General features: G+C 36.5%; 4 protein-coding genes across 6 annotated transcripts; 2 read left to right on the top strand and 2 right to left on the bottom strand.

Moving 5' to 3' along the window:
• Positions 1-926: 926 nt before the first annotated feature.
• Positions 927-4,230, top strand: LOC122303594 (RHOMBOID-like protein 2). The gene is made up of 5 exons (XM_043115433.1): positions 927-1,649; positions 2,723-2,886; positions 2,989-3,149; positions 3,338-3,588; positions 3,901-4,230. The coding sequence occupies exons 1-5, from the start codon at positions 1,312-1,314 to the stop codon at positions 4,013-4,015; spliced, it is 1,029 nt and encodes a 342-aa protein (XP_042971367.1). The 5' UTR covers positions 927-1,311; the 3' UTR covers positions 4,016-4,230.
• Positions 4,231-4,391: 161 nt separating this feature from the next.
• LOC122303595 (putative non-specific lipid-transfer protein 14) lies at positions 4,392-5,855 on the top strand. Its single transcript, XM_043115434.1, has 2 exons — positions 4,392-5,480; positions 5,717-5,855. The coding sequence occupies exons 1-2, from the start codon at positions 5,119-5,121 to the stop codon at positions 5,724-5,726; spliced, it is 372 nt and encodes a 123-aa protein (XP_042971368.1). The 5' UTR covers positions 4,392-5,118; the 3' UTR covers positions 5,727-5,855.
• A 1,994-nt stretch (positions 5,856-7,849) lies between these two features.
• On the bottom strand, positions 7,850-12,040 carry LOC122303209 (protein IQ-DOMAIN 23-like). The gene is made up of 4 exons (XM_043114854.1): positions 11,394-12,040; positions 9,846-10,046; positions 9,308-9,385; positions 7,850-8,845 (listed from the first exon to the last, which is right to left on the bottom strand). Exons 1-4 carry the CDS (start codon positions 11,772-11,774, stop codon positions 8,108-8,110), a joined length of 1,398 nt encoding a protein of 465 aa, XP_042970788.1. The 5' UTR covers positions 11,775-12,040; the 3' UTR covers positions 7,850-8,107.
• Positions 12,041-13,687: 1,647 nt separating this feature from the next.
• On the bottom strand, positions 13,688-18,342 carry LOC122303208 (protein FAR1-RELATED SEQUENCE 5-like). Of its 3 annotated transcripts, none has more exons than XM_043114853.1 (5): positions 18,138-18,342; positions 14,541-16,905; positions 14,273-14,425; positions 14,130-14,189; positions 13,688-14,022 (listed from the first exon to the last, which is right to left on the bottom strand). In XM_043114853.1, the coding sequence occupies exons 2-5, from the start codon at positions 16,899-16,901 to the stop codon at positions 13,927-13,929; spliced, it is 2,670 nt and encodes an 889-aa protein (XP_042970787.1). In that variant the 5' UTR covers positions 16,902-16,905; positions 18,138-18,342; the 3' UTR covers positions 13,688-13,926. The 3 variants fall into 3 exon arrangements, with proteins under 3 accessions (XP_042970787.1, XP_042970785.1, XP_042970786.1); XM_043114851.1 differs by having other exon boundaries at positions 14,134-14,189; XM_043114852.1 differs by having other exon boundaries at positions 14,134-14,189; positions 18,152-18,342.
• Positions 18,343-22,764: the final 4,422 nt, after the last annotated feature.

Raw genomic sequence — 22,764 nt, 5'->3', positions numbered from 1 at the left:
ATCAAAGTAACAATTAGAAACTGAAAAGATTTCCACTAATGAAAAACATTCCCTATCCGAATCAAAGAAAAAAATGCACTATAATTCTAAACGGGCATTCATATTATTATATTTTAGTTGTGAAGGTATAATTTAATTTCACATTATGAGATGATGATAAGAAAATAGATGATGAATAGATTAAATTGAGAACTCTACACAGATGTCGAGAAAAAAATGAGGAAAAAAAAAACAATCAAAGATCTCTTGAATGATTTGGAGGACATCTCTAATACTTACTTGGTATATGATGGATTATATTTTATAGCAATCAAACATGAGATTATGATAATTCTTAATTATATATCATAGGGACAGTGACTCGAAACTTTCTCGTCTAGTTTTGGAGACAAAAGCCCGGGTTGGATCCTATCGTGGGCTTTAATTATCTCCCATTTGTTTGGTTTGGAGCCATCTCTCTCTCTTTGAATGGACCCCAACAATCTTATTATTCATGAGTTGTTGTCTCCAATAGAAATGGAGAAAAGGGTTTGGTGAGATGACATCAATTTATGGGTAAGGGTATACGTAATGCTATTGTTCTTAATAAGAAAAAGAGGAATACGTAGGTATTTTAGTACACCGAAGGGCACCAAGAAATATATAGCAAATCTGATGCTCTCCATCGGCTTATCGTAATTGCGATTCCTTTACTCTCTGTAAAGCAATGGAACAGCTGAGAGCCATCCTATCGTGTCCAAAATTTGTAGAGGACTTTCCAAATAATAGTTGAAAAGCGTGTTATTATTCCTTGAGAATAGAATTAGGTTCCATATTGTTCACGAAAACGGCATATCATTAATGCCGTTTAGCTCAGTTCAGTTTAGCTCAGGTCGGTTAGTGGAAGAGCCCACGTAATTGTAAAAGCGAGACACGGCGTAGAGAAGAAGCAGCAATCGACAGTCCCAAGCCACCACGTTCGGAAAACATGCCAACCCAACCTACGGCGGCCACGTCAACCAAAAAACTTCACTGTCGACTGACAGAGCTCTTCCTGCGGCAATGTCTCATGTCACCATCCGACGTGGGAAAGCATCATTGGATGCGCCATGAATATTGTTGCGGTTACCTCTGCACTAAATAGGTACTGGTACACAGCTTCCCCTGCTACTATTACAGTTAGAAACCTGAAATTGCTCACCACTTGCTCACATCTCCCACTCCATTTAAACCCTACAGCAACTCAATCCACTCCTTCAATATTCTCAAACCCGCACTCCTGACGCAGAATTTTAGAGAGAGTAACACAATTTGTAGAGTGAGAGAGAGACAATGCGTGGTGAAGATCTTGAAAACAGGGGACGAGGAGAAGGAGGAGGAGGAGGAGGAGGAGGAGGAGGAACAGGGGAAGTGAAAAGCAGATCAAACTACAGAACCTACCCGGTCTCTTCTGATTTCTATACGGGAGATGACTCGGAGACCCCATGGACCCCCTGGCTGATCCCTTTGGTCGTGGTAGCGAACGTAGCTATGTTCCTTGCTGTCATGCACGTGAACAATTGTCCCAAGCACAATAATGGGCTGCAGGGGAAGTGTGTGGCAAGGTTTCTTGGGCGCTTCTCCTTTGAACCTATCAAGGGAAATCCTTTATTTGGACCCTCTTCTGCAACGTAAGGAATAGTTTCTGAAAAACATCATACTTGAGTTTCTGCGTATGAGTGTGATGATGTGATCCAGGGAGTAGTTTCTGAAAACATCCTGCTTTAGTTTCTGGGTATGATTATGATAATGTGCTCTAGGTAGTAGTTTCTGACAACATCCTACTTTATCTTCTGGATATGACTGTGATGATGTGATTTATTCTTTGTCACACTTTTCTGTTTTTCTGGTTATTTTTTGTTTTTACTTGAGTTTGCTATCCTGGTAGAAACATGGTACTCTTGTATGTGCGATCAAATTTAGTGGTTGGGGGTGGGGGATGCGGTTGGAATTGCGCATAGTTTGAGGTGAAGTTCTATGATGAGTTCTGCTTCAGATACTTTAAACCTATGACAGAATTTCTGCTCTTTTTTTATTTATTAAAATGATATGTTTTTTAACTTGCAAAAGTTGGTTATTTGGATTGCTCCGTAATTAAAATGATATGTGTTACTTCTTATTTACCCATCAATTTCTTTGAGATAAAAATTTGGTTAGATCTGACCGGGTTTAATGCAATATCTCCGGTGGGTTGCAATTTGGTACTCTTTTTATTGACCAGTTGTCGCGTAGGTGAAAATTGGTTAAATGAGGTGAAATAGTTCTTTCATCAAAGAATTGAGTTTTGGAGAATTTTCTCTGTTAGGATTGATCGGGCCGGCATATTGGTGGGCTTCTGGGTGTGTGATTTTTCGGGAACTGGGTTTGCTTGGATGTAGCGTGAGGTTCTTATTAAGGACAACGTGAGTTAAAATCTCAGCTTTGTCGTCCATCTTGACAGTTTAAAGTGAAGAATGGAACGTGTCCTTTGTGGGGGGTGCAGGAAGTTTGGTCATAATTGATGGATTTCTGATAGAAATAGCTTGTTTGAGAGTTTCTATCTTCAAAAGAACCACGGATGAAGTTTTGGTTACATTAGAGAGAATTTCTGATCAAAATACAGAAGTCTTTAATTATTTGATGTCCTTCGTTTGTGAACAAATTGGTTGAGCAACTTGAGCTGAAGCTTTTTTTTTTGTTTTTTTTTCATTTTTCTTTCTTGAAGATTAGAGAAGTTGGGGGCACTTGAGTGGAGCAAGGTTGTCCAGAAGCATCAAGGATGGAGACTTGTCACTTGCGTCTGGTTGCATGCTGGTGTTATTCATCTGGCTGCGAACATGTTGAGCCTGGTCTTCATTGGTATACGCCTAGAACAACAGTTTGGGTTTGGTATGTTGCTCATTTGCTCTTTTTTTTTTTTTTTTTTTCAAGACTTTCCTAATCATCTAATGATTACTAATATTATTATTTTTTTGTTTTTGGAATTGGCAGCTCGGATTGGAGTAGTTTACTTGTTGTCAGGTTTTGGTGGGAGCATACTTTCTTCTTTATTTATCAGAAACATTTCTGTTGGTGCCTCCGGTGGCCTTTTTGGGCTTCTTGGAGCGATGCTTTCTGAACTTTTTACAAACTGGACCATCTATACCAACAAGGTTGGTTCTGTATCTTACTCAGCTGGTTATATATTAAGTCTATTTTAGTCATCATTTTAATTTCAATGTGTTACTGGCATAGATTTAAACTTATCTTCGAAGGGGGTAATGGCTATGAATCTTCGTTCATGTAATTATGTTGAGAGTTTCTCTTGCTAATTGATCTCTCTCCCTATGGTCTTCAACAGGCTGCGGCGCTGATCACACTTCTGGTCATCATTGTCATCAACCTTGGCATTGGAATTTTGCCACATGTTGATAATTATGCACACATCGGTGGGTTTCTGGTGGGTTTCTTCCTTGGCTTTGTTTTGTTTCCCCGTCCTCAATACGGGTGGTCAGAGCCTCAGAATCTTCCTGCTGGAATTCGTGTCAAATCCAAATACAAGTCTTACCAATATGCATTTTGGCTCATTTCCCTTGCTATGCTAATTGTTGGGTAAGTTACTATTCTAATACTTTCTATTTAGAGAGAAAAAAAGAGAAGAATTTGTGAATTGATAAGGTTTAGACCATAACAGTTAGAAGCTAATCATCTCATTGAATTAGAATATTGATGTTTTGAGCCACGGAATGTTTTTATATTTGGTGGCATTAGGAGATCAGATAGAGAGAAGTCATTCCATTTATATTCCCACTTACCAAATAACAAGTTCCTTTATTTTGGAGAAAATACACTGCCCACTCCAATTTTCACACCAAACTATCAAATTTGACACGTTATTCCCTCCATGTAACAAAAATGTTGCAGGTTTATAGTTGCATTGGTGATGCTTTTCCGAGGAGAGAATGGGAATGATCATTGCCACTGGTGTCACTACGTGACCTGCGTCCCCACCTCTAGATGGAACTGCGGTGAAAAGTAACATACCTTGCTGGGCCTCCCCTCCTCTTCTTTAGGATCTATTTTCTTCTTAAATATGTAAATGCACTGTTGTTTTATAGACAGCTATTTCCACTATGTCTATTATCTAATTCATGGCACCTCTGGGCCTCAGTGAGTACATGTTATGTACGCTTTTGCTCTGAACATATATGCTTGGATTGTGCACCTGTTTATAGAGTTAAAGAGTTATCTGTATGTGCAGCCATTCTTTGTTGTATCTTCTTGTTTGGTTTAACATCTTTTGACCTTTTTGTGGATTGGATCCCCTATATATGAAGATTTTCGATATTTCATGACATTAAGAGAGAATAGGGTTACAACATATGTATTAGTAGTATTGATCCAAACCTGGGACAATGAAAATTATCTGTCTTCATGATTTGTGGAGTAGAAAGCAAAGATTTCACAGCTAGCCCAATACAATTTAGTGAAACAATTTGTACCCGGAGAAATAGATTTGACTATATGTTCCTTCCTTTTGGCCAGCAGAATAAAACTACCAACTTCTCAATGTTTGTGAGGATATTATGTCATATAAGTGAAAATGCTTCCTGCAAGAATGATATGCCATTTTTTTAGCACATGCTTAACTTTCCCACTGGTTTCTGAGTGCTGATAGGCAACCGACTCATGACTTGGATAACATGCCTTTAAGAAGAAGGATATAAGTTGAGGAGATCCTGAAGAAACAGACGAACATATACAGAAAATTTTGGAGAAACTATAAGATTGGAATCGACTAGATTGGAAACGGAGACCATAACCAACCACTCCACACACCATTTTGCAGTTTGAGAAAAATTCTTGCAAGTAATATGATACGAAAGTTCTTTTTATTACAAAGTTGATCTAATGAATGACAGTTTATACGGTAAATTTTTGTAATTGTTTTTCTAGAATCAGCACTCCTGTAAACTACCAATTAACCGGGGCCAAATAAAATTTTCACACAAACCTGATGAACAGCTGGCACACACTCTGCATTGTACACCAACCCAACATTTTCCCTGATATAAGAAGAATTCTATGTACGGGGATTCTCAGCTAGTTGAAGTAAAAAATTTATAGAAGTAGTAGAAGGGGATGGGATTCTATAAAATGGATAGACAAAAAGCAACAAGGATCTTCGGAATATCGATGTTGGTATCTTTGGCCATATCAGTATCTGCTGCAAATGAGTGCTCAACAGTGAGAGCATTCGTCTCAGCTTGCCATCCATTCGTCACGTACGGTACACCTGATCCCTTTCCTGGATCACCATGCTGTGATGCCATGATGGCCCTCAACGCCATTGCGGACTCTGCCGATGATCGAAGAGTAATATGTGGATGCATGATGGACCTCATTACCACCTTCAATCCCAATGCCACTGCTATTGCTACCTTGCCGGGCCTTTGTGGGGCCTCTTTGGGCTTCACAATCGACCCAGATACTGATTGTAGCTTGTAATTCTCTCTCTCTCTCTCTCTCTCTCTCTCTCTCTCTCTCTCTCTCTCTCTCTCTCTCTCCACATTCACTGTCAGTGTGTCACCGAACAGATATGCACTCACAGTCTGTCCAACATTGATGGGTCCCATCCAACTCTTCAATCTTTTGACATGAAGAAAAGGAGTTTTGTACCACTAGCGTTTTATGTATTATTGTTGCAGAGTTTCTAACGCTTCTTAAATGGATAATGCAGCATATCTTGATTTGGGGTTACAAGAAATGAAGTTGGATTGTAGAAGATACGGAAGAGAGATCAAATAAGAAGGCTGTCTTCAGCTGCATAGAGGAGGAGAGGAGGGTTTGTATTCATGTTGTCTGTTAACGATACAAATAAGTGATGATTGTACCTAGATCTAGGTAATGCTTATACAAGTTTGTGGATTTTATATGGTCAGTATTGCTTGCCTACTGATCCATATTACTCTTAAACACATAAAAATCACTTTTTTTTTTTTTTTTTTTTGTGCTTTGAGGGTATCAATGGATGCTCCATAAAGTTCGTTGCCCATCACAGTTGACATAGCAATATCAGGTACAAATCCATGGTATTTTTAGCTGCTAAATAATCAAACTTGTTCAAGATGAATCAATTGCTTTGATTCATTAACCCAGATGTTCTAATTCAAACACATAATTATACAAGATTCGAGTAACTATGCAAAATGCTTAACCCTAAAATAACTCGGTTCAAGTTTAGTTATAATTTGGTGCCTGCCTGCCTGCCCCCAGTCACACTGCGTAACATGATCACTGTCGTATTTCTGTGTATAAAACCAACTCAAATGTTTCTTTGAAGAAATGATGGAGAACAGTTCTCAAGTATAGCGATTCCATTCATTGTAATTTACCAAATGAAATGATTTGGGGACATACAAGCAATCATGCTTTTAGTTTTCACCATTATCAGATCACGTTTGAGGTCACCTGACTTATAAAGTAATGATTTCACGTGATGCAACCACTACAGTCAAAGCTACCTTGTTTATAATTGCTAGGGGCCAACACTTGAGTCAGAAGCAGCGAAAGAGAGAAGATATTCACCATCAATCAATGTTTTGCTGTTGTGGGCCGCCCCTGAATTCTCTTTCTACATCGCTCTCATAAGCAGTCAGATCATCAATTTTAACTGTATGGCTTGTGGTGAGTATCCAAAGTTGCATTTGTTTCCATCCGGACATTAGAAATAGTTCAAGATGTTGTCTTTTAATGGAATGCAATTTCTTGTCGCTTTGTTTACCTATTCAGGACAAACCAAAGGGGGCAGTTACCCACATAAACATATAGGACCACCGAAAGTAACCGAGTGAGAGTATCTAAACTTTGGTGAAATCAGAGAGGGGTACAATGCAAGTTGGATTAAAACTGCAAAAATCAAGCATGTGTAACTCTAGATTACAAATCGACGTTGATTGTATTCCAACTAGAACACATGCACCGCGGTGTGGTGGAACCCCTCTGATTGCACATTGCAGACGGCAAATTCATGGAGATGGGACCTTAACATTAAGAAGAATAAAAAATTGGCATAGCAAATGTAGGAAAGAGATGTCTCCTCGAGGATGTTTAGCTGCCATATGCAAAACACTACAATCTACAAGAGTAGATCAGTGTTACTGGTTTGAACTTCTCTCCAAGATATGTTTAAAACCACTGGCGCTTTCAAATACTTGTCTCTGAAACCTTCCACACTCAACTGAGTAGAGTTGAATCTTGCCCCTTCCCCTCATGCATAGTGGATTGAATCCAAATATCATTGCCAGTCAGCCTGACAATGATCTATTTTCTTAATCTCTTCTTTTCAGCCGAAAATAAGCCAATTGTAATAATCATACACCAACATAAGAAAGGTAGAAAGTTCTCTTTAGGAATTAGAATGGTCATTCTACGAAGACATCTTTCAATCCCATAACCTGCTCCCTACACTGGAGAACATGGTTGAAATTAAAGCTGCCGAACCTTCATACACGAGGCTGGCTTTTTGGCTCGTACTCTTCAGTTCCTTTTTTTGATGGATGAGTATTAAAATTATTTATATCTACAATTATTAGGCCTAGCTGAAAAATATACCATATTACTTATGTAACAAGGACACACTTTCCTCATACTTCAAAAAAGAACTCAAATAAGTAACCAAGTGAAAATAGGGTATTTGAAGTAAGTTGTAACCTTAATAAAAACAACATTGAGTTGGTCTTAAAGCAACAATGATATCACAAATATTTATGTGAAAAACTCATGGCAGAAATGGAAAGTGGTGGAGTCATCCAAGTGCTATGAACCAATCAGCACTAGAACTCAGAATTAAAATCTTAAGGAGCCTGGAACATGCTAAATGCCTCCAAGTAGGGTTGCATTTCTAGAAGAAAAATTTACATAAAAAAAGCACAAGGCATTACACAGATCACTGAGATCAGAAAATATACAAAGAGAAGCAGCTAAGATTACGTTTCAACATAAAATTAACAACATTCAACGTCCAGCAAGTTTAATTGTGCTAGGACAGATATAACACTCACGATCAAATAATTACAACTATAGTTATTGTTGCCACAGACTGCACACAAAAATTATGAAACACGCAGCATCACCGTAAATTAGAACTCCCAAGTCTATTTAAGCCGCTAGAGGCTGGGTAAGCTTTGTTCCTGTAGTCAGCTTGTTGGGAAAAAATCCCTGCATCCCGAAACCCCTGAGCAGACCTCCTGGTTGAACCAAAATTTTCAAACTCAAGCCTTTGCCTTGGGGCACTCTGTGACCTAACCTTGGCCCGAGATGATTCTGTGTTAGCCATGTAGTTCGGGTGACCAGAGTATCCACTATAAAAGCCCCATGCACGCTCACTCCTTGTGGGCGAGAATGCACCTCTTCTGGCACTACTTCCAGGCCTTGATGATGCAGAATACACTTGTGGGCTGTTCTCAGCAGTCTTTATTGCTGCTTCATCTTCTATTTTTAGAGAGCTCAGTGACGAAAATTCCTTGGAAGATAAAGTAGCCTGAATGGGAACTGGGTTTGGAGCTTTTGTTGAGTGTTTTGATGGAGATTCATAACTCATAAACCTTTCCTTGTTTGAATCGTAAGCAAAAACATGCTGTGGTGCCTGAAAGGTTCTGTTACTTTGTTGGGAGTTCAAACGGGGCTTCCAAGTATCCACTTCAAGAATCTTGTCAATTTTCTCATCATCACCATGCCCATTTCTTAGTGACATGTCTCGACGGTCGTTCCATAAACTTTCCTCCATCCAACGGTTTAACCAGTTTGAATCACCATGTGCTTTCTCTAGGTCAATGATGTCCCTGAAGTTTGAATTCAAACCACATCTCTGTGTGTGTGGAAACATAAGAGTGCAATTAATTTTTGATAGGTACCCATATGATCATTCAAAAGCAAATTCAAGAGTATAAACTGAATCTGGACAAGACAATTTTATAACTACTGCATCAATTCAAAGATCATGTTTCAACTTTTCCTTGAGAAAAAACTCAACAAAGTTCAAAGGTAGAAATCCTTCAAATATAAATTTGTTTATTCCTTGCCCTCGAGCCATGTAATGATATTTTCTTCCTTCTCTTTTGTCCTTACCGAGATCGAGAAAAAGGCAAAAATAGCAATCTATAGGGACTCAGAACATAAAAACTTTGCCGATTCTCAGAAATTCCAACTCACAGAAAGCAAACTAATGGCAATTTGTAGTCAATATCTTGAAATTTCTATTTTAAGTCACACTTAATGGGACAGCATCAGAAGTCTTCAGAGGATGCCATACAACCAATCAAGTAAATACCTTTAAGATTGAGGAGCTATCAAATTTGGTACTATATGCACGAAGTGAGTGATCATTAATGCTATGAGCTCCAGGGACCTGCAGGCATATGCAATAGAAATGATCATCATCTTAAAGCACATAGAAATCAATAATTCTCAATTTACTAGTGATTCCACAATTCCTTACAGGTGGGTGACAGAACTACAGAAAATGAAGCATTACTTTCATTAACATCATCATGTTGAAGTAAGGATTTGTGCTCAACTTTGGCATGAGCATGTGCCAGCAAGTGATCTTGCACTGAGGAACTTTTACAAATCACAGAGAAGTTTATTTGATCAACTATAACCTAGACTTCTGAGGCATTTTTAACTGCACAAGCATAACTTGTGCTTTATTGTTGACTAGGGGCACAGCTTTGTCCTCAGTATCTTCCCAAAAGCTCCCCCTTATAATCCGCATATTAGTGAAAAGAGTCTTAATTGAATTGGACTTGTCAAAAAATAGTTGCAACATGCCATGTGTCATTGTGAAAGGAGAAGAAAATTTTACTTACAGGGTGCCGCGAGAGGGAGGAATTGCTGATAGAATGCAACGATTCTAGCGAGTGTGTCCGACTTGCACGCGCTCGAGCTTGCACTCGGACCAATGTTTGCATACGCCTCAGCATGTCGGCAGTTTGCTTTCTCACCATGTGTCCTCTCACCAATGCTTGAAGTTTCACCAGTGCTTTCAGTGCCCTGAGTGCCCTCCTTCCCTTCAAATGCAAAACAATTAAAATCAGCTATCCACTGCTACGTTTTAATACTAATCAGAAAAATCCAAAACCTAAGGGTAAAAATAATTCACTGGGGATAAGAATTTCCTTTCAAGTTTCTGTTCTCCCATCCCACCATCGCTTCTGACTTTGGAAGTTTTCACTCTTTATTTTTAGTGAGAGAGATCATCCACAACACTACGCCCTCTTAAATTTACATGCGAATCTGGTACAAGCATTAGTAGGGTGAAGAATCTTGTAGGAAATAGTAGCTCAATTTGTGGTTCAACGCCATAAGAGTAGCACCAAAAAATTCAGGGACCTAAGTCATTTATACTGAGGGCACCTAATATTTGAGCAGTAGCTACCAAGACTCTTTCGAGTCGGAAAAAACAATTGGTAAAGCTACCAAAAACTCCAAAAAGAGAGTAAATAATTAGTAAAGCTACGACTTATGTGTGTGGTGGCCGTATTAAAATAAACGTAAAGACATGATAACAAAACCGGGAAAAGTTTGACGGTGATTCCTTTAGTTCCGACCAACTTTTTTTTAAAATTTAATGAATACTCATAGTTCACAAAATCCAACAACTAGTTAGGCAAAGATTTGAACTTTGAATTCAGGGCTCAATACAAAGCATCGCCAATGAAGATGATATTCCAAAAGAAAAACAGAGGAATCATAGCATTGGTTTCATTTCTTTTTTAAGAAAGCCAAGTAGCAGACCCAAAGAGGCACATCAGCCGAGCTGGATTTGACGTGATGTGATGGGATAACCTTTTCTAAAGTAACAGACATGCCATTCCATGAACGGAACCAGCCTGTACGCACACATAAAAATTTAAACCTACTAAAACATCTATACTTTTTAATGCGATTTTTTTTTTTTTTTTTTTGACTTTTCTTTAACATGAGAATGTGAAGCATCTACTCCTTTGTGGTCGAGAAGAAAATAACAGGAAGGAACATACACTCACGTGCGAGAAAGGCTACACGGACAATTCACTGTAATTTGAACTTTCTCCGAAGGACGAAACACACTCTGGATAGGCAGGAATCGGTTCTCTTCTAATGTCAATTGTCTGACAGCGAAATGACGCATGGCCAAACTTTTGCCCACATGCGAAGTTTTCCTTCGTCTTAATTTTATTCTTCTTTTATTGTCTGTTTTTCAAATATATTTTCTCCCCTCCAATGCGAATGAAGCTTCAAAAATATTTCCCGACCCCGTGTTTGGCGAATTAGAGAATTAGGTAGGAAAACTGAAACCAATCTCTTTTTCAAAGGAGGGAATTCTAGAAAAAATTAAATTAAATCAAAACAAAACAAAGAAGCAAACGACTAACCAGATAACCACGGAAAGCGGACTGTATCCTAACGGCCGCCAAGTCATCCGTCCACCGACGGTAGGAGCTGCCGACAAGCGCCGAGGATGTACCGCCTGCGCTGGTACTGGTGTTAGTTAGCCTGACCACCTCGGCCGCAGCATGGGCCGCAGCCAGCGCCGCTTCCGCCACAGCCGCGGTGGCGGCCGCAACGGCTATGGCGCGCTTACTGGCGTCCAAGTCGGTGGCATAAGGAGAGTCGATGTGTCGAGGAGGCGTCGTATGGGTGTTGGCGGGAACTAGTGATCCGATGTTGAAGTACCGCTTCTTTTTTTCTTTGGCCGACTTCGGTTTGTTATGCTTTCTGGTGCCGAAGCCAAAGAGTCGTCGGAGAAAGCCCATTCGGATTTGGTATTGGATTTAGAGGTGGGAATGAGCGTATGGGGAGAGCATGGCTTGTGTGGGAAGTTGGAACAGAGGCCTAAAATAACGAAGGGAGAAAGAAGGCATGGGAGTGTTGGAACTCGGAACTTGGGAAGTAGCCAATGTAGTCACCGAGACTCGGGATTTTGTACTCATAGTTAGTAGTCACAGGGACAGAGTGAGACGCACAGAAAGAGAGGGGCAAGATTATTTGAGGAGGTCGGCAGACAGACGCGCGGTTGAGTGTTTTCCGAGACACGCACACTCTTTTCCACCGCCACTTCGATTAGTCAGCTAAATTTAAGAGCATTTCTAATTATTTTTGTATTTTGTTATTTAACTAGCGACTTCTACGAATATATTATAAATCAATTTATGTATTCTTTAATTTTTTTAAAAGAAAAAAACTCATTTATTCGTTTTCTATATCAGTTAAATATTCATTCATCATTCTTTATTTATTTATTTCATATATTTTTCTAACTATCATTAAATTTATAATATTCTCAGATTTTTCAATATTTTTTCATATTAATGCGAGTACAATATCTCTCTATTATTAAAATGTTCTTATAATATTATAATTTTTTATATTTTATAAATAAAAGTGTAAATGTGAGAAATATTTAGAAAGACTAGGACAAAGAAATAAATAATAAAAAATATTTACATAGACGAATAGTATATATTAAATATAGAGAAGCACTTTAACTATTTTATATTGATTTTACGTAATCGAATGGAAGTCTTATTATAACATATTGTTAATTGTTTTACAAAAAATTGCAACATAGAAAAGCCGATGAAATTGCTCTTGCAACGATACTGACAGTGTCAATGCGTTGAAAATATTAATTCTTTTTTTTTTTAAAATTCAAATTTGTATAATCTTTTTTCACTTGAAACACAATTATAAAAACATTACATATAGTATACATATGTTATCACTAATTTTTTTAAGACAGGTTATACTTAACCCATATCAAAATAATTTTCATTCTTTTAGCTGAGAAATCTTATTTTGTTTTGTATTTTTTGATAGGAGAAATCACTTTCTTTTACCTCCAGGTATTTATTTGTGAATTTTACAATATATAATTACTTTTGCATGTTTTTAATGCATTCACCTGTTATGATTGGTTAAAATAGTTATTTTATATTAAAAAAATAATATAATCAATTATATTAATAGAATACGTAAAATTGATTATAAATAAAATTTTTGTTTATTTTTAGCATTATTTTGTTTTTATGACGGATGTTTCGAGGACTATGCAAACAGCAGGTGCGCTATGATTTTCAAATATTTATGTACGATGTGGACTCTACGCAGATTGACGTTTTCCTAATGCGAGATATTTTAAATTCTATACCATGTTGGGAAATTGAATTATATCCTTTTTTCTTGTTGGACTAGGGCTTAATTATTTCTTCTTCTTCTTTTTTATTTTTTATTTTTAATTTTGTCTCAAAATCTCTCCGACGTGCATCAGGGCTTTCTGCAGCAGGTTGCGGCGATGCTTCGTATCTAGTGAGCAGCAGCGCGGCCGTTGCACAAAAGCTCACCGCAGCCATGAACTTGAGGCGCATTGTCGACCGCTTAACAATGAAGGGCTAAGGCAGTCAATCCCATTTCCCTTGAGATCAAATGATTCAAATCTGTGCGCCATGACGTTAAGCAAATCACCCAAAGTTCCAAACACTAGCTTTCTTTTGTGAGAGTCACCGTAATTCCTCGATCTTCCCAATCTCCTAACCAATGCAATTTGTAGTTGGAACCAAGGGAAATCTTCCCGTCACTGGCATTTATTTTCCCTCTCTTTGCTTCTAGGATTTTATCGATGTTACTGAGAAAAGGAAAAAGAAATTGAGAAGAAAAAGGCAACATACAGTGATGAGAGAGATCCACGAATAAAATTATTAACTTCGTAGGAAATAAGAAAATAAATAAAATTGGAAAAAGGAATAAGCCAAGAAAAAAGGAACGGAGCAAAATACAATATATTTTGGTTTGTGAAGTAAAGCTGCCTTTATATCCTTTGAGGTTGACAGAGTCATGTGATGAAACTATATTTGATACTGTACAGAACACGACAGACAATGATGAGAGAAGTATAACTTCCCATATTTTTCACTTGGGCCCAAGATAGTTGCTGGAAGCTCTGTATCTCTCGTCATAAAGTAAGAACGAAGATGAATGTGCATGTTGGACATCAAGATCCATTGCCTATTGTCAATAACACGAAGAAAACTAATTAGTATGAAAATGATGTCTTCTTCCAAAAGCGAAAACTGTTGCCAAATTTGATGAATATTATTCAAAACTTTACTTACCTGCCTCAATTGACTGGCGCTTGAGACAGACTCGTGGTATGGGTTATGGATTAGAGGTTCCTACATGACAATATATATGTATAGGTCACGTATGAGAATTACTTCAAAACCCAACTAAAATGCAAGTGGGGATAAATAACTACCTGTAATAGTTGAGATTGGCCAGGTAAATCATGTTGGTTAGAGAAGATGTTAGGTGGTTGATATATGTCAGGATTGGGTTGCTGGTCCATGACCAGATTAGATTGCTGGTACATGCACTGAACCACCTGATTTGCTTCAAAATTGTACATACCCTGTGTAATTCAATTTCCAAGGGTAAACATTCAATCAGTCTTACACAATGAAAAATCGAAGCCACACAAATATCCGCATTATGTGCCAGGAAATAAGGATAAAGCAAAGTATCACCTGCATAATGGTATTTGTTGTGGTGGCTTGAGGTGAAATATATGCCCTTGAGGGACTTGAAATGCAGGTTACAATATCCTGTGGAGATGCTTCTATATTCTGAACTCCTTTGGTATGAGAAAGTTTTCCATTCACATTGACTAGTGGACCTCTATCGGAATTACCACTCACCTTTTCTTTTGGTCCTTTTACTCTGTTCTCATTCTGATCATCAATTGCATTTCTATCCAGAAAAATCTCTGCATGTTCACTTTCAGAGGCATTTGCACCTGTGCTACTTGAGGTGATAACTTGAGCATCCTCAGGTCTTAAGGTCAAAATTTTCTCCACCCCTTCCATCAACTCATCAAGTTGTCTGGCAACAAATTGAAATGCTCCCTCGGACTCAGAAGCCCTGGCTGACAACTTAAGCATTCTGTGGCACAAACTTCTGTAGCGGCTTGCGACAACCAACTTCGGATTATCTTCGATGGTAAAATTATCACAATCTTTCACGATTCCAGACCTTCCGTCTTTTGTCCATCTCTTCAAGATATAACGGGATGGGATAATCTTTATATTCTGATGATCAAGTACTTTCAGTGCATGGCTACATGGAAACCCAACATATTCAAACTTCATACAACTGCAAACGACAGTAGAGTCAGAAGAATTGAAGGTAACAGTGTGTTCTCGAGCTTGTCCAAATTTCTTCACTTTATACTCAATCAGTGACCCATTCTGACTGCACCTGTTAACAACAACATTTAAACACTTCTCATATTCCCTCTGAAGTACTTCGAATGCCCTTGGAGTGTAAACACCACTGGCATGCTTTAATAAAACCACATTTCCCATTAGTCTTGGCATGCATCTGCTCATTTCATCATTAGCTTCAGTTTCTTTGCAACGTTGCTTATCTACTACCCTTTCAAAATATTTTATGAAAATAATAATATCAAGGTCCGAGTTCAAGCAAGTCCCCAAGTCATTAAATAAACACTCACCCAGATGTAAGCCATTCACGTCAATGAAAAAAGTATTCCTACCATATACCACAGCCCATTTCTCTCTTTCTCTGAACATCCATCTTAACCACTCATTCTGCTGAAGACCATATTTTTCCAGCATAGACTCCCAGCCACAAACGAAATCTTCCTCATCCTTGTGGTCATAAATACAGCTCTTTAAATCTTTGGCAAAGGAATCCACATCTTTTACTAAAAGGCTGCTAAGGTGTTTGAGAGCATTGTGATACATCTGCCATACACATATACGATGGCTTGTTTCTGGTAAGACTGAATTGATTGCTTCAATAATTGCTGCATCTTGATCTGTGAGAATAGCCTTTGGCTTCTTCCCAGACATTGCTTCTATGAAAGTTTGTAATAGCCACTTAAAAGAATCGACAGTGTCATCATATAAAAGTGCAGCTGCAAAAATCAAGACTTGTCTGTGATGATTTACTCCTATAAACTGTACAAATGGGGGAAAGTCTTTGTTTGATTTGGAAGTTGTGTCTAAACAGATCACATCGCTGAAATGGTCATAGTCCAGTACCATGTTATCATCAGCCCAAAATATATTGGTTACCTTGTCATCAATATCAAGCTGTATTGCGTAAAAGAATGATGGATTTTCAAAGTGCTGCCTTTGAAAATAATGCAACAAACGTCCTGCCTCTCCCTCCTTAATATCTCTTAATCTTTCAGATTGAAGATAATTTTCAGAATCAAGGGCAAGAACATCAAGGGATTCCCGGACTTCAAGTTGTCTAGTCATCAATTCAAATGTTGACATTGAGCATGATTCCAAATTAGCTGCAGAGCCAGCTTCAGTCTCAGGAGAACAACTAAATTCTCTTTGCAATGACAGGGTTTGAGCATTAGTTGGGCATACGTTGTCATGATTATGTTGTTCTTCAAGATGTGTAACCTGGTATTTACCATCAGGTTGACGAGTAATAATCATATGTGCCAAGCAACCAGTTCTAGTTTCCTTTCGGTGTTTCTTCACATTAATGTCTCTTTTGTCCTTCCTCCGGTAACCCTCTTTAGAGCAAGTGAACTTCCTAGATACCACCTGACCATGTACCTTGCTCCTATTTACCCAGTCTTTCCTAATGCTGAAACCTACTAATCTGGCATACTTGTTGTAGAATTTGTATGCATGTTCATCTGATTCAAATTCTGTACCGATTTTAAGTACTGCATCTTTACTGGCTCCATCCTTTAAGTAAAGATTGGACTGAATGCCATTACTATGCATAAATTTCGGGCTGCGACAGTCCTGCTCCACATTCAAGTCCAAGTTACTTGATGCTTGAAGTGTCATATCCATGTTCTCTTTGAGAGGACTACTTGAACCATCATCTGTATCCATTGACCTTCGCAAGAGTGGAACATAAAAAATGAAAAAATAAAAAAAAAATAAAAATAAAAATTGAAAAGGAGAAATAAATATGTAAAAGTTCTCTGTGGAAAAGAAAATTAATCGATTACATATCTCCATCCACAATGGTTTTAATGCTGAGATAGATGGACCATAAAATTATTGGTGTGTTAAGAGAATCCATCCGACAGGAAGATGCAGAATAAGATGCCTAAAATTTGGGTCTCAGCCAAAATTATATGTAACAAGGAATTCACATAAATGCAGGTAAACAGCATACACAAATAGAAGAAGATTTTTGAGACTTTCTCTTGCATTTGAGTCTTCTCCATTATAAATAATCTAGCAGTAGTGACCGATCAAAAAAATAATCTAGCAGTAGTGAATCAGTGATGATTTTTTAATATAAATATTTTACGTTGTTATAGCTTCAAATTGACTTTATAAGTGCATATATGCTTTTAAGATAGGTTTAGCTTGGTTCAGTTCTTAATTCTTCAATTGGAATCTAAAGTTAAAGTAGCAAAGCGAGGTGTGATAAGAAACAATATTTGAAGAGTTTGTGATTCTTTCGAAACGAAATGGTCAGTTTTTGCTTATCATACTCATTATATATGCACATATACTCTCTTAAGTAAATTTACTGCCCCATGAAACTGCCCTCCACTGACAATACCACTGTTAATTGTATAAGTAAATCACATCCTTATGCGTGCTGAAGTCCAAAATGGGTAAGGTCCATGCAGACAAAGATTAGTCGTTCACAGTCCTAGTAGAGATGTGGCCTCACCAAGAAAGCAAAAGTAAAATTTTTTAACTGGAATTTTCTATGTAACTAATAATTCTTGCTTTCACTCATTTCTGTCAATTTAGGGCGCTAGAAAAATACACATTCGATCCAAAACTTATTGGGAGGGACCTCCAACTCCAAATGCAGTCTCCTTGCTTTTGCTTACAAAACCAAAGACTTCGTCAATCGAGAAACATAAAAACTCGGGTTATAAAATTCAAACAGTTCATTATTTTGGTACTGGAGCACAAATTTTCAAAAACTTCTCAAAGCGCTACACTTCAGCAGCTCAATTTGGGCAAATTTTCCATATATAACGCACTCGCGTGAACACCAAACGTAAATTCACAGAAAGCATACCAGTTTATGAGGCAAGTTGATTTAAACAAGTGCATACAAAATGTTTGAAATCACGCTCGGAGAGAGGCAGAGAGTACCTGAGGCGTTGTACCTGTAGATAGGGTTTGAGCAGAGAGGTTTTTGGATTACGGGAGTCCTGCGTTCTTCATCGCTGGAGAGAGAGAGGGTGGGGCCTTTCGAGGTAAGATAGGAATTCGGATTCCATTGATGAATTCGTTCACGGAAAAAGGAAGTCTCTCAAATGGGAAGTCCCTCGAAATTTGGAACTTTGGGGGGATTTGTGTAATTTCAAAGTGATGAAAGAATTAAGTATAATTATTAAATAAATTAGCGTGGTGCTAGCGAGCTCCCGTTTTTGCATTTTGAGTTTTTTTTTTTTTTTTGTTTTGTTTTTTGTTTACATCATTTTTTAAATACTTTTAAATATCTTTTTTTAATACAATATTATTAAAAAATAATTTCTTAATTAATAAGTAAAAAGAAATTAAAAAAAAGGGAGCGGGAGCTCTTAACGGGATTCATATCATTTTCTAATAGAGAAATGATTTGTGCAGTCGGCGTGCAGTCGTTTTGAAAAAAATGAATTAATATAAAAAAAATTATTTTTATAACTTTTTTTATTCATTCTGTACAACTATGAAAAAAAATATTTTTATAATTTTTTTTTATTTATTCCGTACAGCCGACTGCATGCCGACTGCGTCTAGCAAAGCCCTTTCTAATAAATTAGCATTAGACTTTGTGGATGAAATGCATACTCCACTACTGATGTGGCAGAAGTCTATGGTTTTTTTTAATAAATAATAATAATAATAATTAAAGAAGAAGAAGATGGGAGCAAAGAATCTAAAAGCAGATAAGGAGAGAGAGAAGACCTGCCAAAATTGTAGCAAGGAAGTTAGGGGATTTCCTTTTAATAAGTAGATCATGTGTTTTCAGCTGTGGAGTTGAAGTAAAAGCCAATTTTTTTTTATATAAAAGGAGTGGGAGGTTTCAAACTCAAGTTTTCTATTTAAAAAAAGTCATATACTATCAAGTCATCAGGTTTTTAGCATAAAGATAATTTTTTGATAGCTTTTATATATACATGTAGGTCTTCGATCTCTCCAAGTAATGTTTTTTTTTTTTTTTTTTATTATTATTATTATTATTTTAATTTTTGGCTTATGAGAATGGAATAGCAAAGGTCATGAAGGTCAATAGCCATGACGGTGGAATGGTGAAGAAAGCAGTAAGAACGATCTAGTTCAAAAGTATTTCAATGGCATAAATGACAACCAATTCGTGGAGAACAAAACCCAGTTGGCCAGATCCTCTCGACAACTAGTAGAATTTTTATTTTTATTTTTTTTCGTCTCAATTTGTGATGAATCTGATGCAAAATACCCTCATTTTTCTCATCATTTTTTGGTATGGTATTTTGATGGTAATTATTCCTAGTTCATGGGAAAAAGCCGGGTGTATTTTGGAATTTAATCTCTTAATTTTTAAATCCAAGCCATCACCCCAAAACGCCATTCTCTCTTTGACAGAAGAGTTTTGCTATATACAAATATAGTCGCGCATTAATTTGTGTATCAATACTGATTTATTCATACTTAAAATTTAAATTAACATTATTTTCAATCAAATTGCCTTTTTGACCAATCATATCATATTGGTGCACAGATTAGTACACAATTATGCTTACAACTATATTTTTCCTTGACAGAAACGTTTCATTTGAGTTTTTTTCCGTACACGCCAAGTAGATTCGTGCATCAAAGGGTACACAAAATCAACTGCCTATAGAGTTTTCTAAATAAATGTGGGTGCATTTATAGATAATAGAGAAGAGCTTATGGTATATATAATAGAAGAATAATAATATATACAAGTTTCAAATTTACAAGTTTTATGCAAGTCTTTTATATATATACTAGGTCGGAGCAACGTGTAAAGCACGTTTGTCTAGTTTTATTTTTTATAAAAAAATTAATTAATACACCAAGTTGAATCACCTCTTTGTGAAGTTTGTTATTACAATGTTTTTAAAATATAACAAATGCTCCTATATAATATGAATTTAATGCTTGTGTATGATCAATAGAAAAGTAAAAAATATAAATGCAAAAAATTCAAAATATGGTAAATTAATACAAATTATGAGATTTATTTCTCTTACTTACCAAACTATTTCAATTATTCCAAACTAATATATTTTTAAGAGATCACTACTATACACCACATTACAGATATAAAAAATGTGAAATCAAATTTATTTTGATGTACTTTCTTGGTATTAATTATTATTTTGCATTTAAATTCCTGTTTACTTTACATTAGTTTAATGTTGGATTTTAATTATTTTAGTTTATTAATATCGAGTTTTATAGTATTTTTATTTAGCTCTTATTTATTTATTTTTGTTGTATCTTTTTTTCTTTACTCTTTTTATTTTCGGAGTGGGCCTATTGGAGTGTGTTTCATTTTTCTTTTGGATCCAGCCCATTCGGTCCCAGCCCAACTCGTAAGCCTTCAACCCAACCCACTAAATCCCTCCAAACGGCATCGTTTAGTCCAACCCCTAGGCCTTCTTCTTCTCTTCTCCTTCTTTCACCTACGCTCGTTGCTTCTCCACCTCCTTTCTATTTCAGTTTTCATCCCCTTCAATCCGTGCGGTTGCTGCTTCTCTTCTTCTTCTTCTTCATTTTATTTTGTTTCTTTCCTCTATTCTTCATTTTACCACGACGTCGACGCCGAGCCAGCGAGATCACCATGGTCCCCAAAAAAATAGAAATGAAATTTACAGATAGAGATAGATCTCTCCGAACGATGCACTAACGATCTTCCAGCCGAGCCAAAACTTGTTCCCAACGCGAGGTTCCATAACTCCCAAAATCCACAATCAGACCAAACCCTAGCTCCAACGTGACCAAGTCCAAGTCTCGGCAAACAATAAAAATCAACGACGAAAGCTGTCAGGATGGCATGGGACAGGGAAGCAAATAACGGAAAAGAGTGGGTGGCAAAAACATCAATCGAAATTGGTATTAGAGTGAAAGAGAAGGAGGAGGAGGAGAAAGTGAATGCATTGTGATATGTGGAGGCAACGATGTGGTCCTCATTGCTGACGAGATGGAGGAGAACAAAGGAGATCGCAGCCATGCCGCTGGAGGTGCAATAGGTAGCATTAGTGCTCTCGAGAGTCGGCATTTGATGGCTGAGATTCAACACCGTGGAGTTGAAGTGACGGCTATAGATGAAGAAGTCTCATTCGAGGCCCTTGAGTTTCTTTTGCAGGCTCTCTCTCCCTCTCCCTCTCTCTGTTATAATGTTTTTCTATTATAATAGAATATAAACAGATAGAAGCGGGACTTAATGGTGATTTAACGGAAAACAAGTAAAATAGACAGAAAAACAAGAATTTCCGTTTCATACACACTTTTTATATATAGAAGATATATAAAAAAAAAAAAATGAACCCATCATGAAAATGTGTGAAAAATTCCTCTCTTTTTTTTTTTTTATAATTTTTTTAATTAGTGTAATCGACTTTTTTACAAAAGAAATATCCAAGGCTTGTTTGCTTGTGCATTTTATGCTTGTCCCTAACATTACTCATAATAGAAAACCATTAATTTTACTCTCTAATAATACAATACTAATATGTTCACCTTCAATTGGCTTCACCATAGTTAAGGAAAAAAAAAAGCTTCACTATAATATATTTATTTATTTTTTATCATTGTAATAATCTTTAAGAATATATAAATTTATCACATAAAAAATATAATATAGAAGTTTCTCAAGGTACAGAGAGAAACTCATACAAATTATTTTCATAAGATCGAAAAACTTTCAATAAATAGGAAAAACCACTATTGTAATCTGAAAGTCAATAGAGTTAAAAGGATCTAAGTTATTACATGCGGTTGCAGTCGAGGATCATATATAGCTCTCCGGCCTCGTTTGTTTTCAGAGATGAGATAAGATAAAATCTTTTGAGATATGTTGAGATGAGATGAGATAAGATGAGATTAGATGAAATATGTGTTTGTTTTTAGAGATGAGATGAGATAAAAATTTTTGAGATATATTGAGATGAGATGAGATAAGATGAGATTAAATGAAATATGTGTTTTTTTTAGAGGTGAGATGAAATTAGTTTAACTTTGTTATAGTTAGTAATATGATGGGACCCACAAGTACTTGTAGTACTTTTTATAATATTTTATTTATTTACCAATGCTGCAATTTTTATTTTTAATTTTCTACTTCTTTATTTTTTTGCTACTTCATTTGTTTATTTATTTACCAATGATGTATTTTTTTTCGCTGATTCTTTTTTTTTTTTAACTGAGAGAACCATTTGGTCTTTTTTTTTATTGCTTCATTTGTTTATTTATTTACCAATGATGCTTTTTTTTTTTTTGCTGCTTCCTTTTTTATTAACCATTTGGTCAAATTTTTTTTTGTTCTTTTGTTTTCTGCTTATTTTGTTTATTTATTTACCAATGGTGATTTTTTTTTTTTGCTGCTTTCTTTTTTTAACCATTTGGCCATTTTTTTTTTTTGCTGCTTCCTTTGTTTATTTATTTACTAATAGTGATTTTTTTTCTACTTCCTGTTTTTTTAACCATTTTGTCTTTTTTTTTTTGGCTACTTCCTTTATTTATTTATTTACTAATGGTGTAATTTTTTTTAGATGAAAACTTGAGATCT

This window comes from Carya illinoinensis, chromosome 3, assembly GCF_018687715.1.
Source record: "Carya illinoinensis cultivar Pawnee chromosome 3, C.illinoinensisPawnee_v1, whole genome shotgun sequence".
NCBI lineage: Eukaryota > Viridiplantae > Streptophyta > Magnoliopsida > Fagales > Juglandaceae > Carya > Carya illinoinensis.
This window is presented reverse-complemented; position numbering and strand designations above follow the sequence as displayed.

Coding starts and splice junctions, on each gene's coding strand:
- LOC122303594 (XM_043115433.1), top strand. CDS start 1,312: ATGCGTGGTGAAGATCTTGAAAACAGGGGACGAGGAGAAGGAGGAGGA. Junction 1,650..2,722: donor TTTGGACCCTCTTCTGCAAC/GTAAGGAATAGT, acceptor TCTTTCTTGAAG/ATTAGAGAAGTTGGGGGCAC. Junction 3,150..3,337: donor GGACCATCTATACCAACAAG/GTTGGTTCTGTA, acceptor GGTCTTCAACAG/GCTGCGGCGCTGATCACACT.
- LOC122303595 (XM_043115434.1), top strand. CDS start 5,119: ATGGGATTCTATAAAATGGATAGACAAAAAGCAACAAGGATCTTCGGA.
- LOC122303209 (XM_043114854.1), bottom strand. CDS start 11,774: ATGGGCTTTCTCCGACGACTCTTTGGCTTCGGCACCAGAAAGCATAAC. Junction 10,047..11,393: donor CCGCTTTCCGTGGTTATCTG/GTTAGTCGTTTG, acceptor TTGCATTTGAAG/GGAAGGAGGGCACTCAGGGC. Junction 9,386..9,845: donor CCTCCCTCTCGCGGCACCCT/GTAAGTAAAATT, acceptor ATATGCCTGCAG/GTCCCTGGAGCTCATAGCAT.
- LOC122303208 (XM_043114851.1), bottom strand. CDS start 16,901: ATGGATACAGATGATGGTTCAAGTAGTCCTCTCAAAGAGAACATGGAT. Junction 14,190..14,272: donor GCCAATCTCAACTATTACAG/GTAGTTATTTAT, acceptor ATTGTCATGTAG/GAACCTCTAATCCATAACCC. Junction 14,023..14,133: donor TCAAGCGCCAGTCAATTGAG/GCAGGTAAGTAA, acceptor TATTGACAATAG/GCAATGGATCTTGATGTCCA.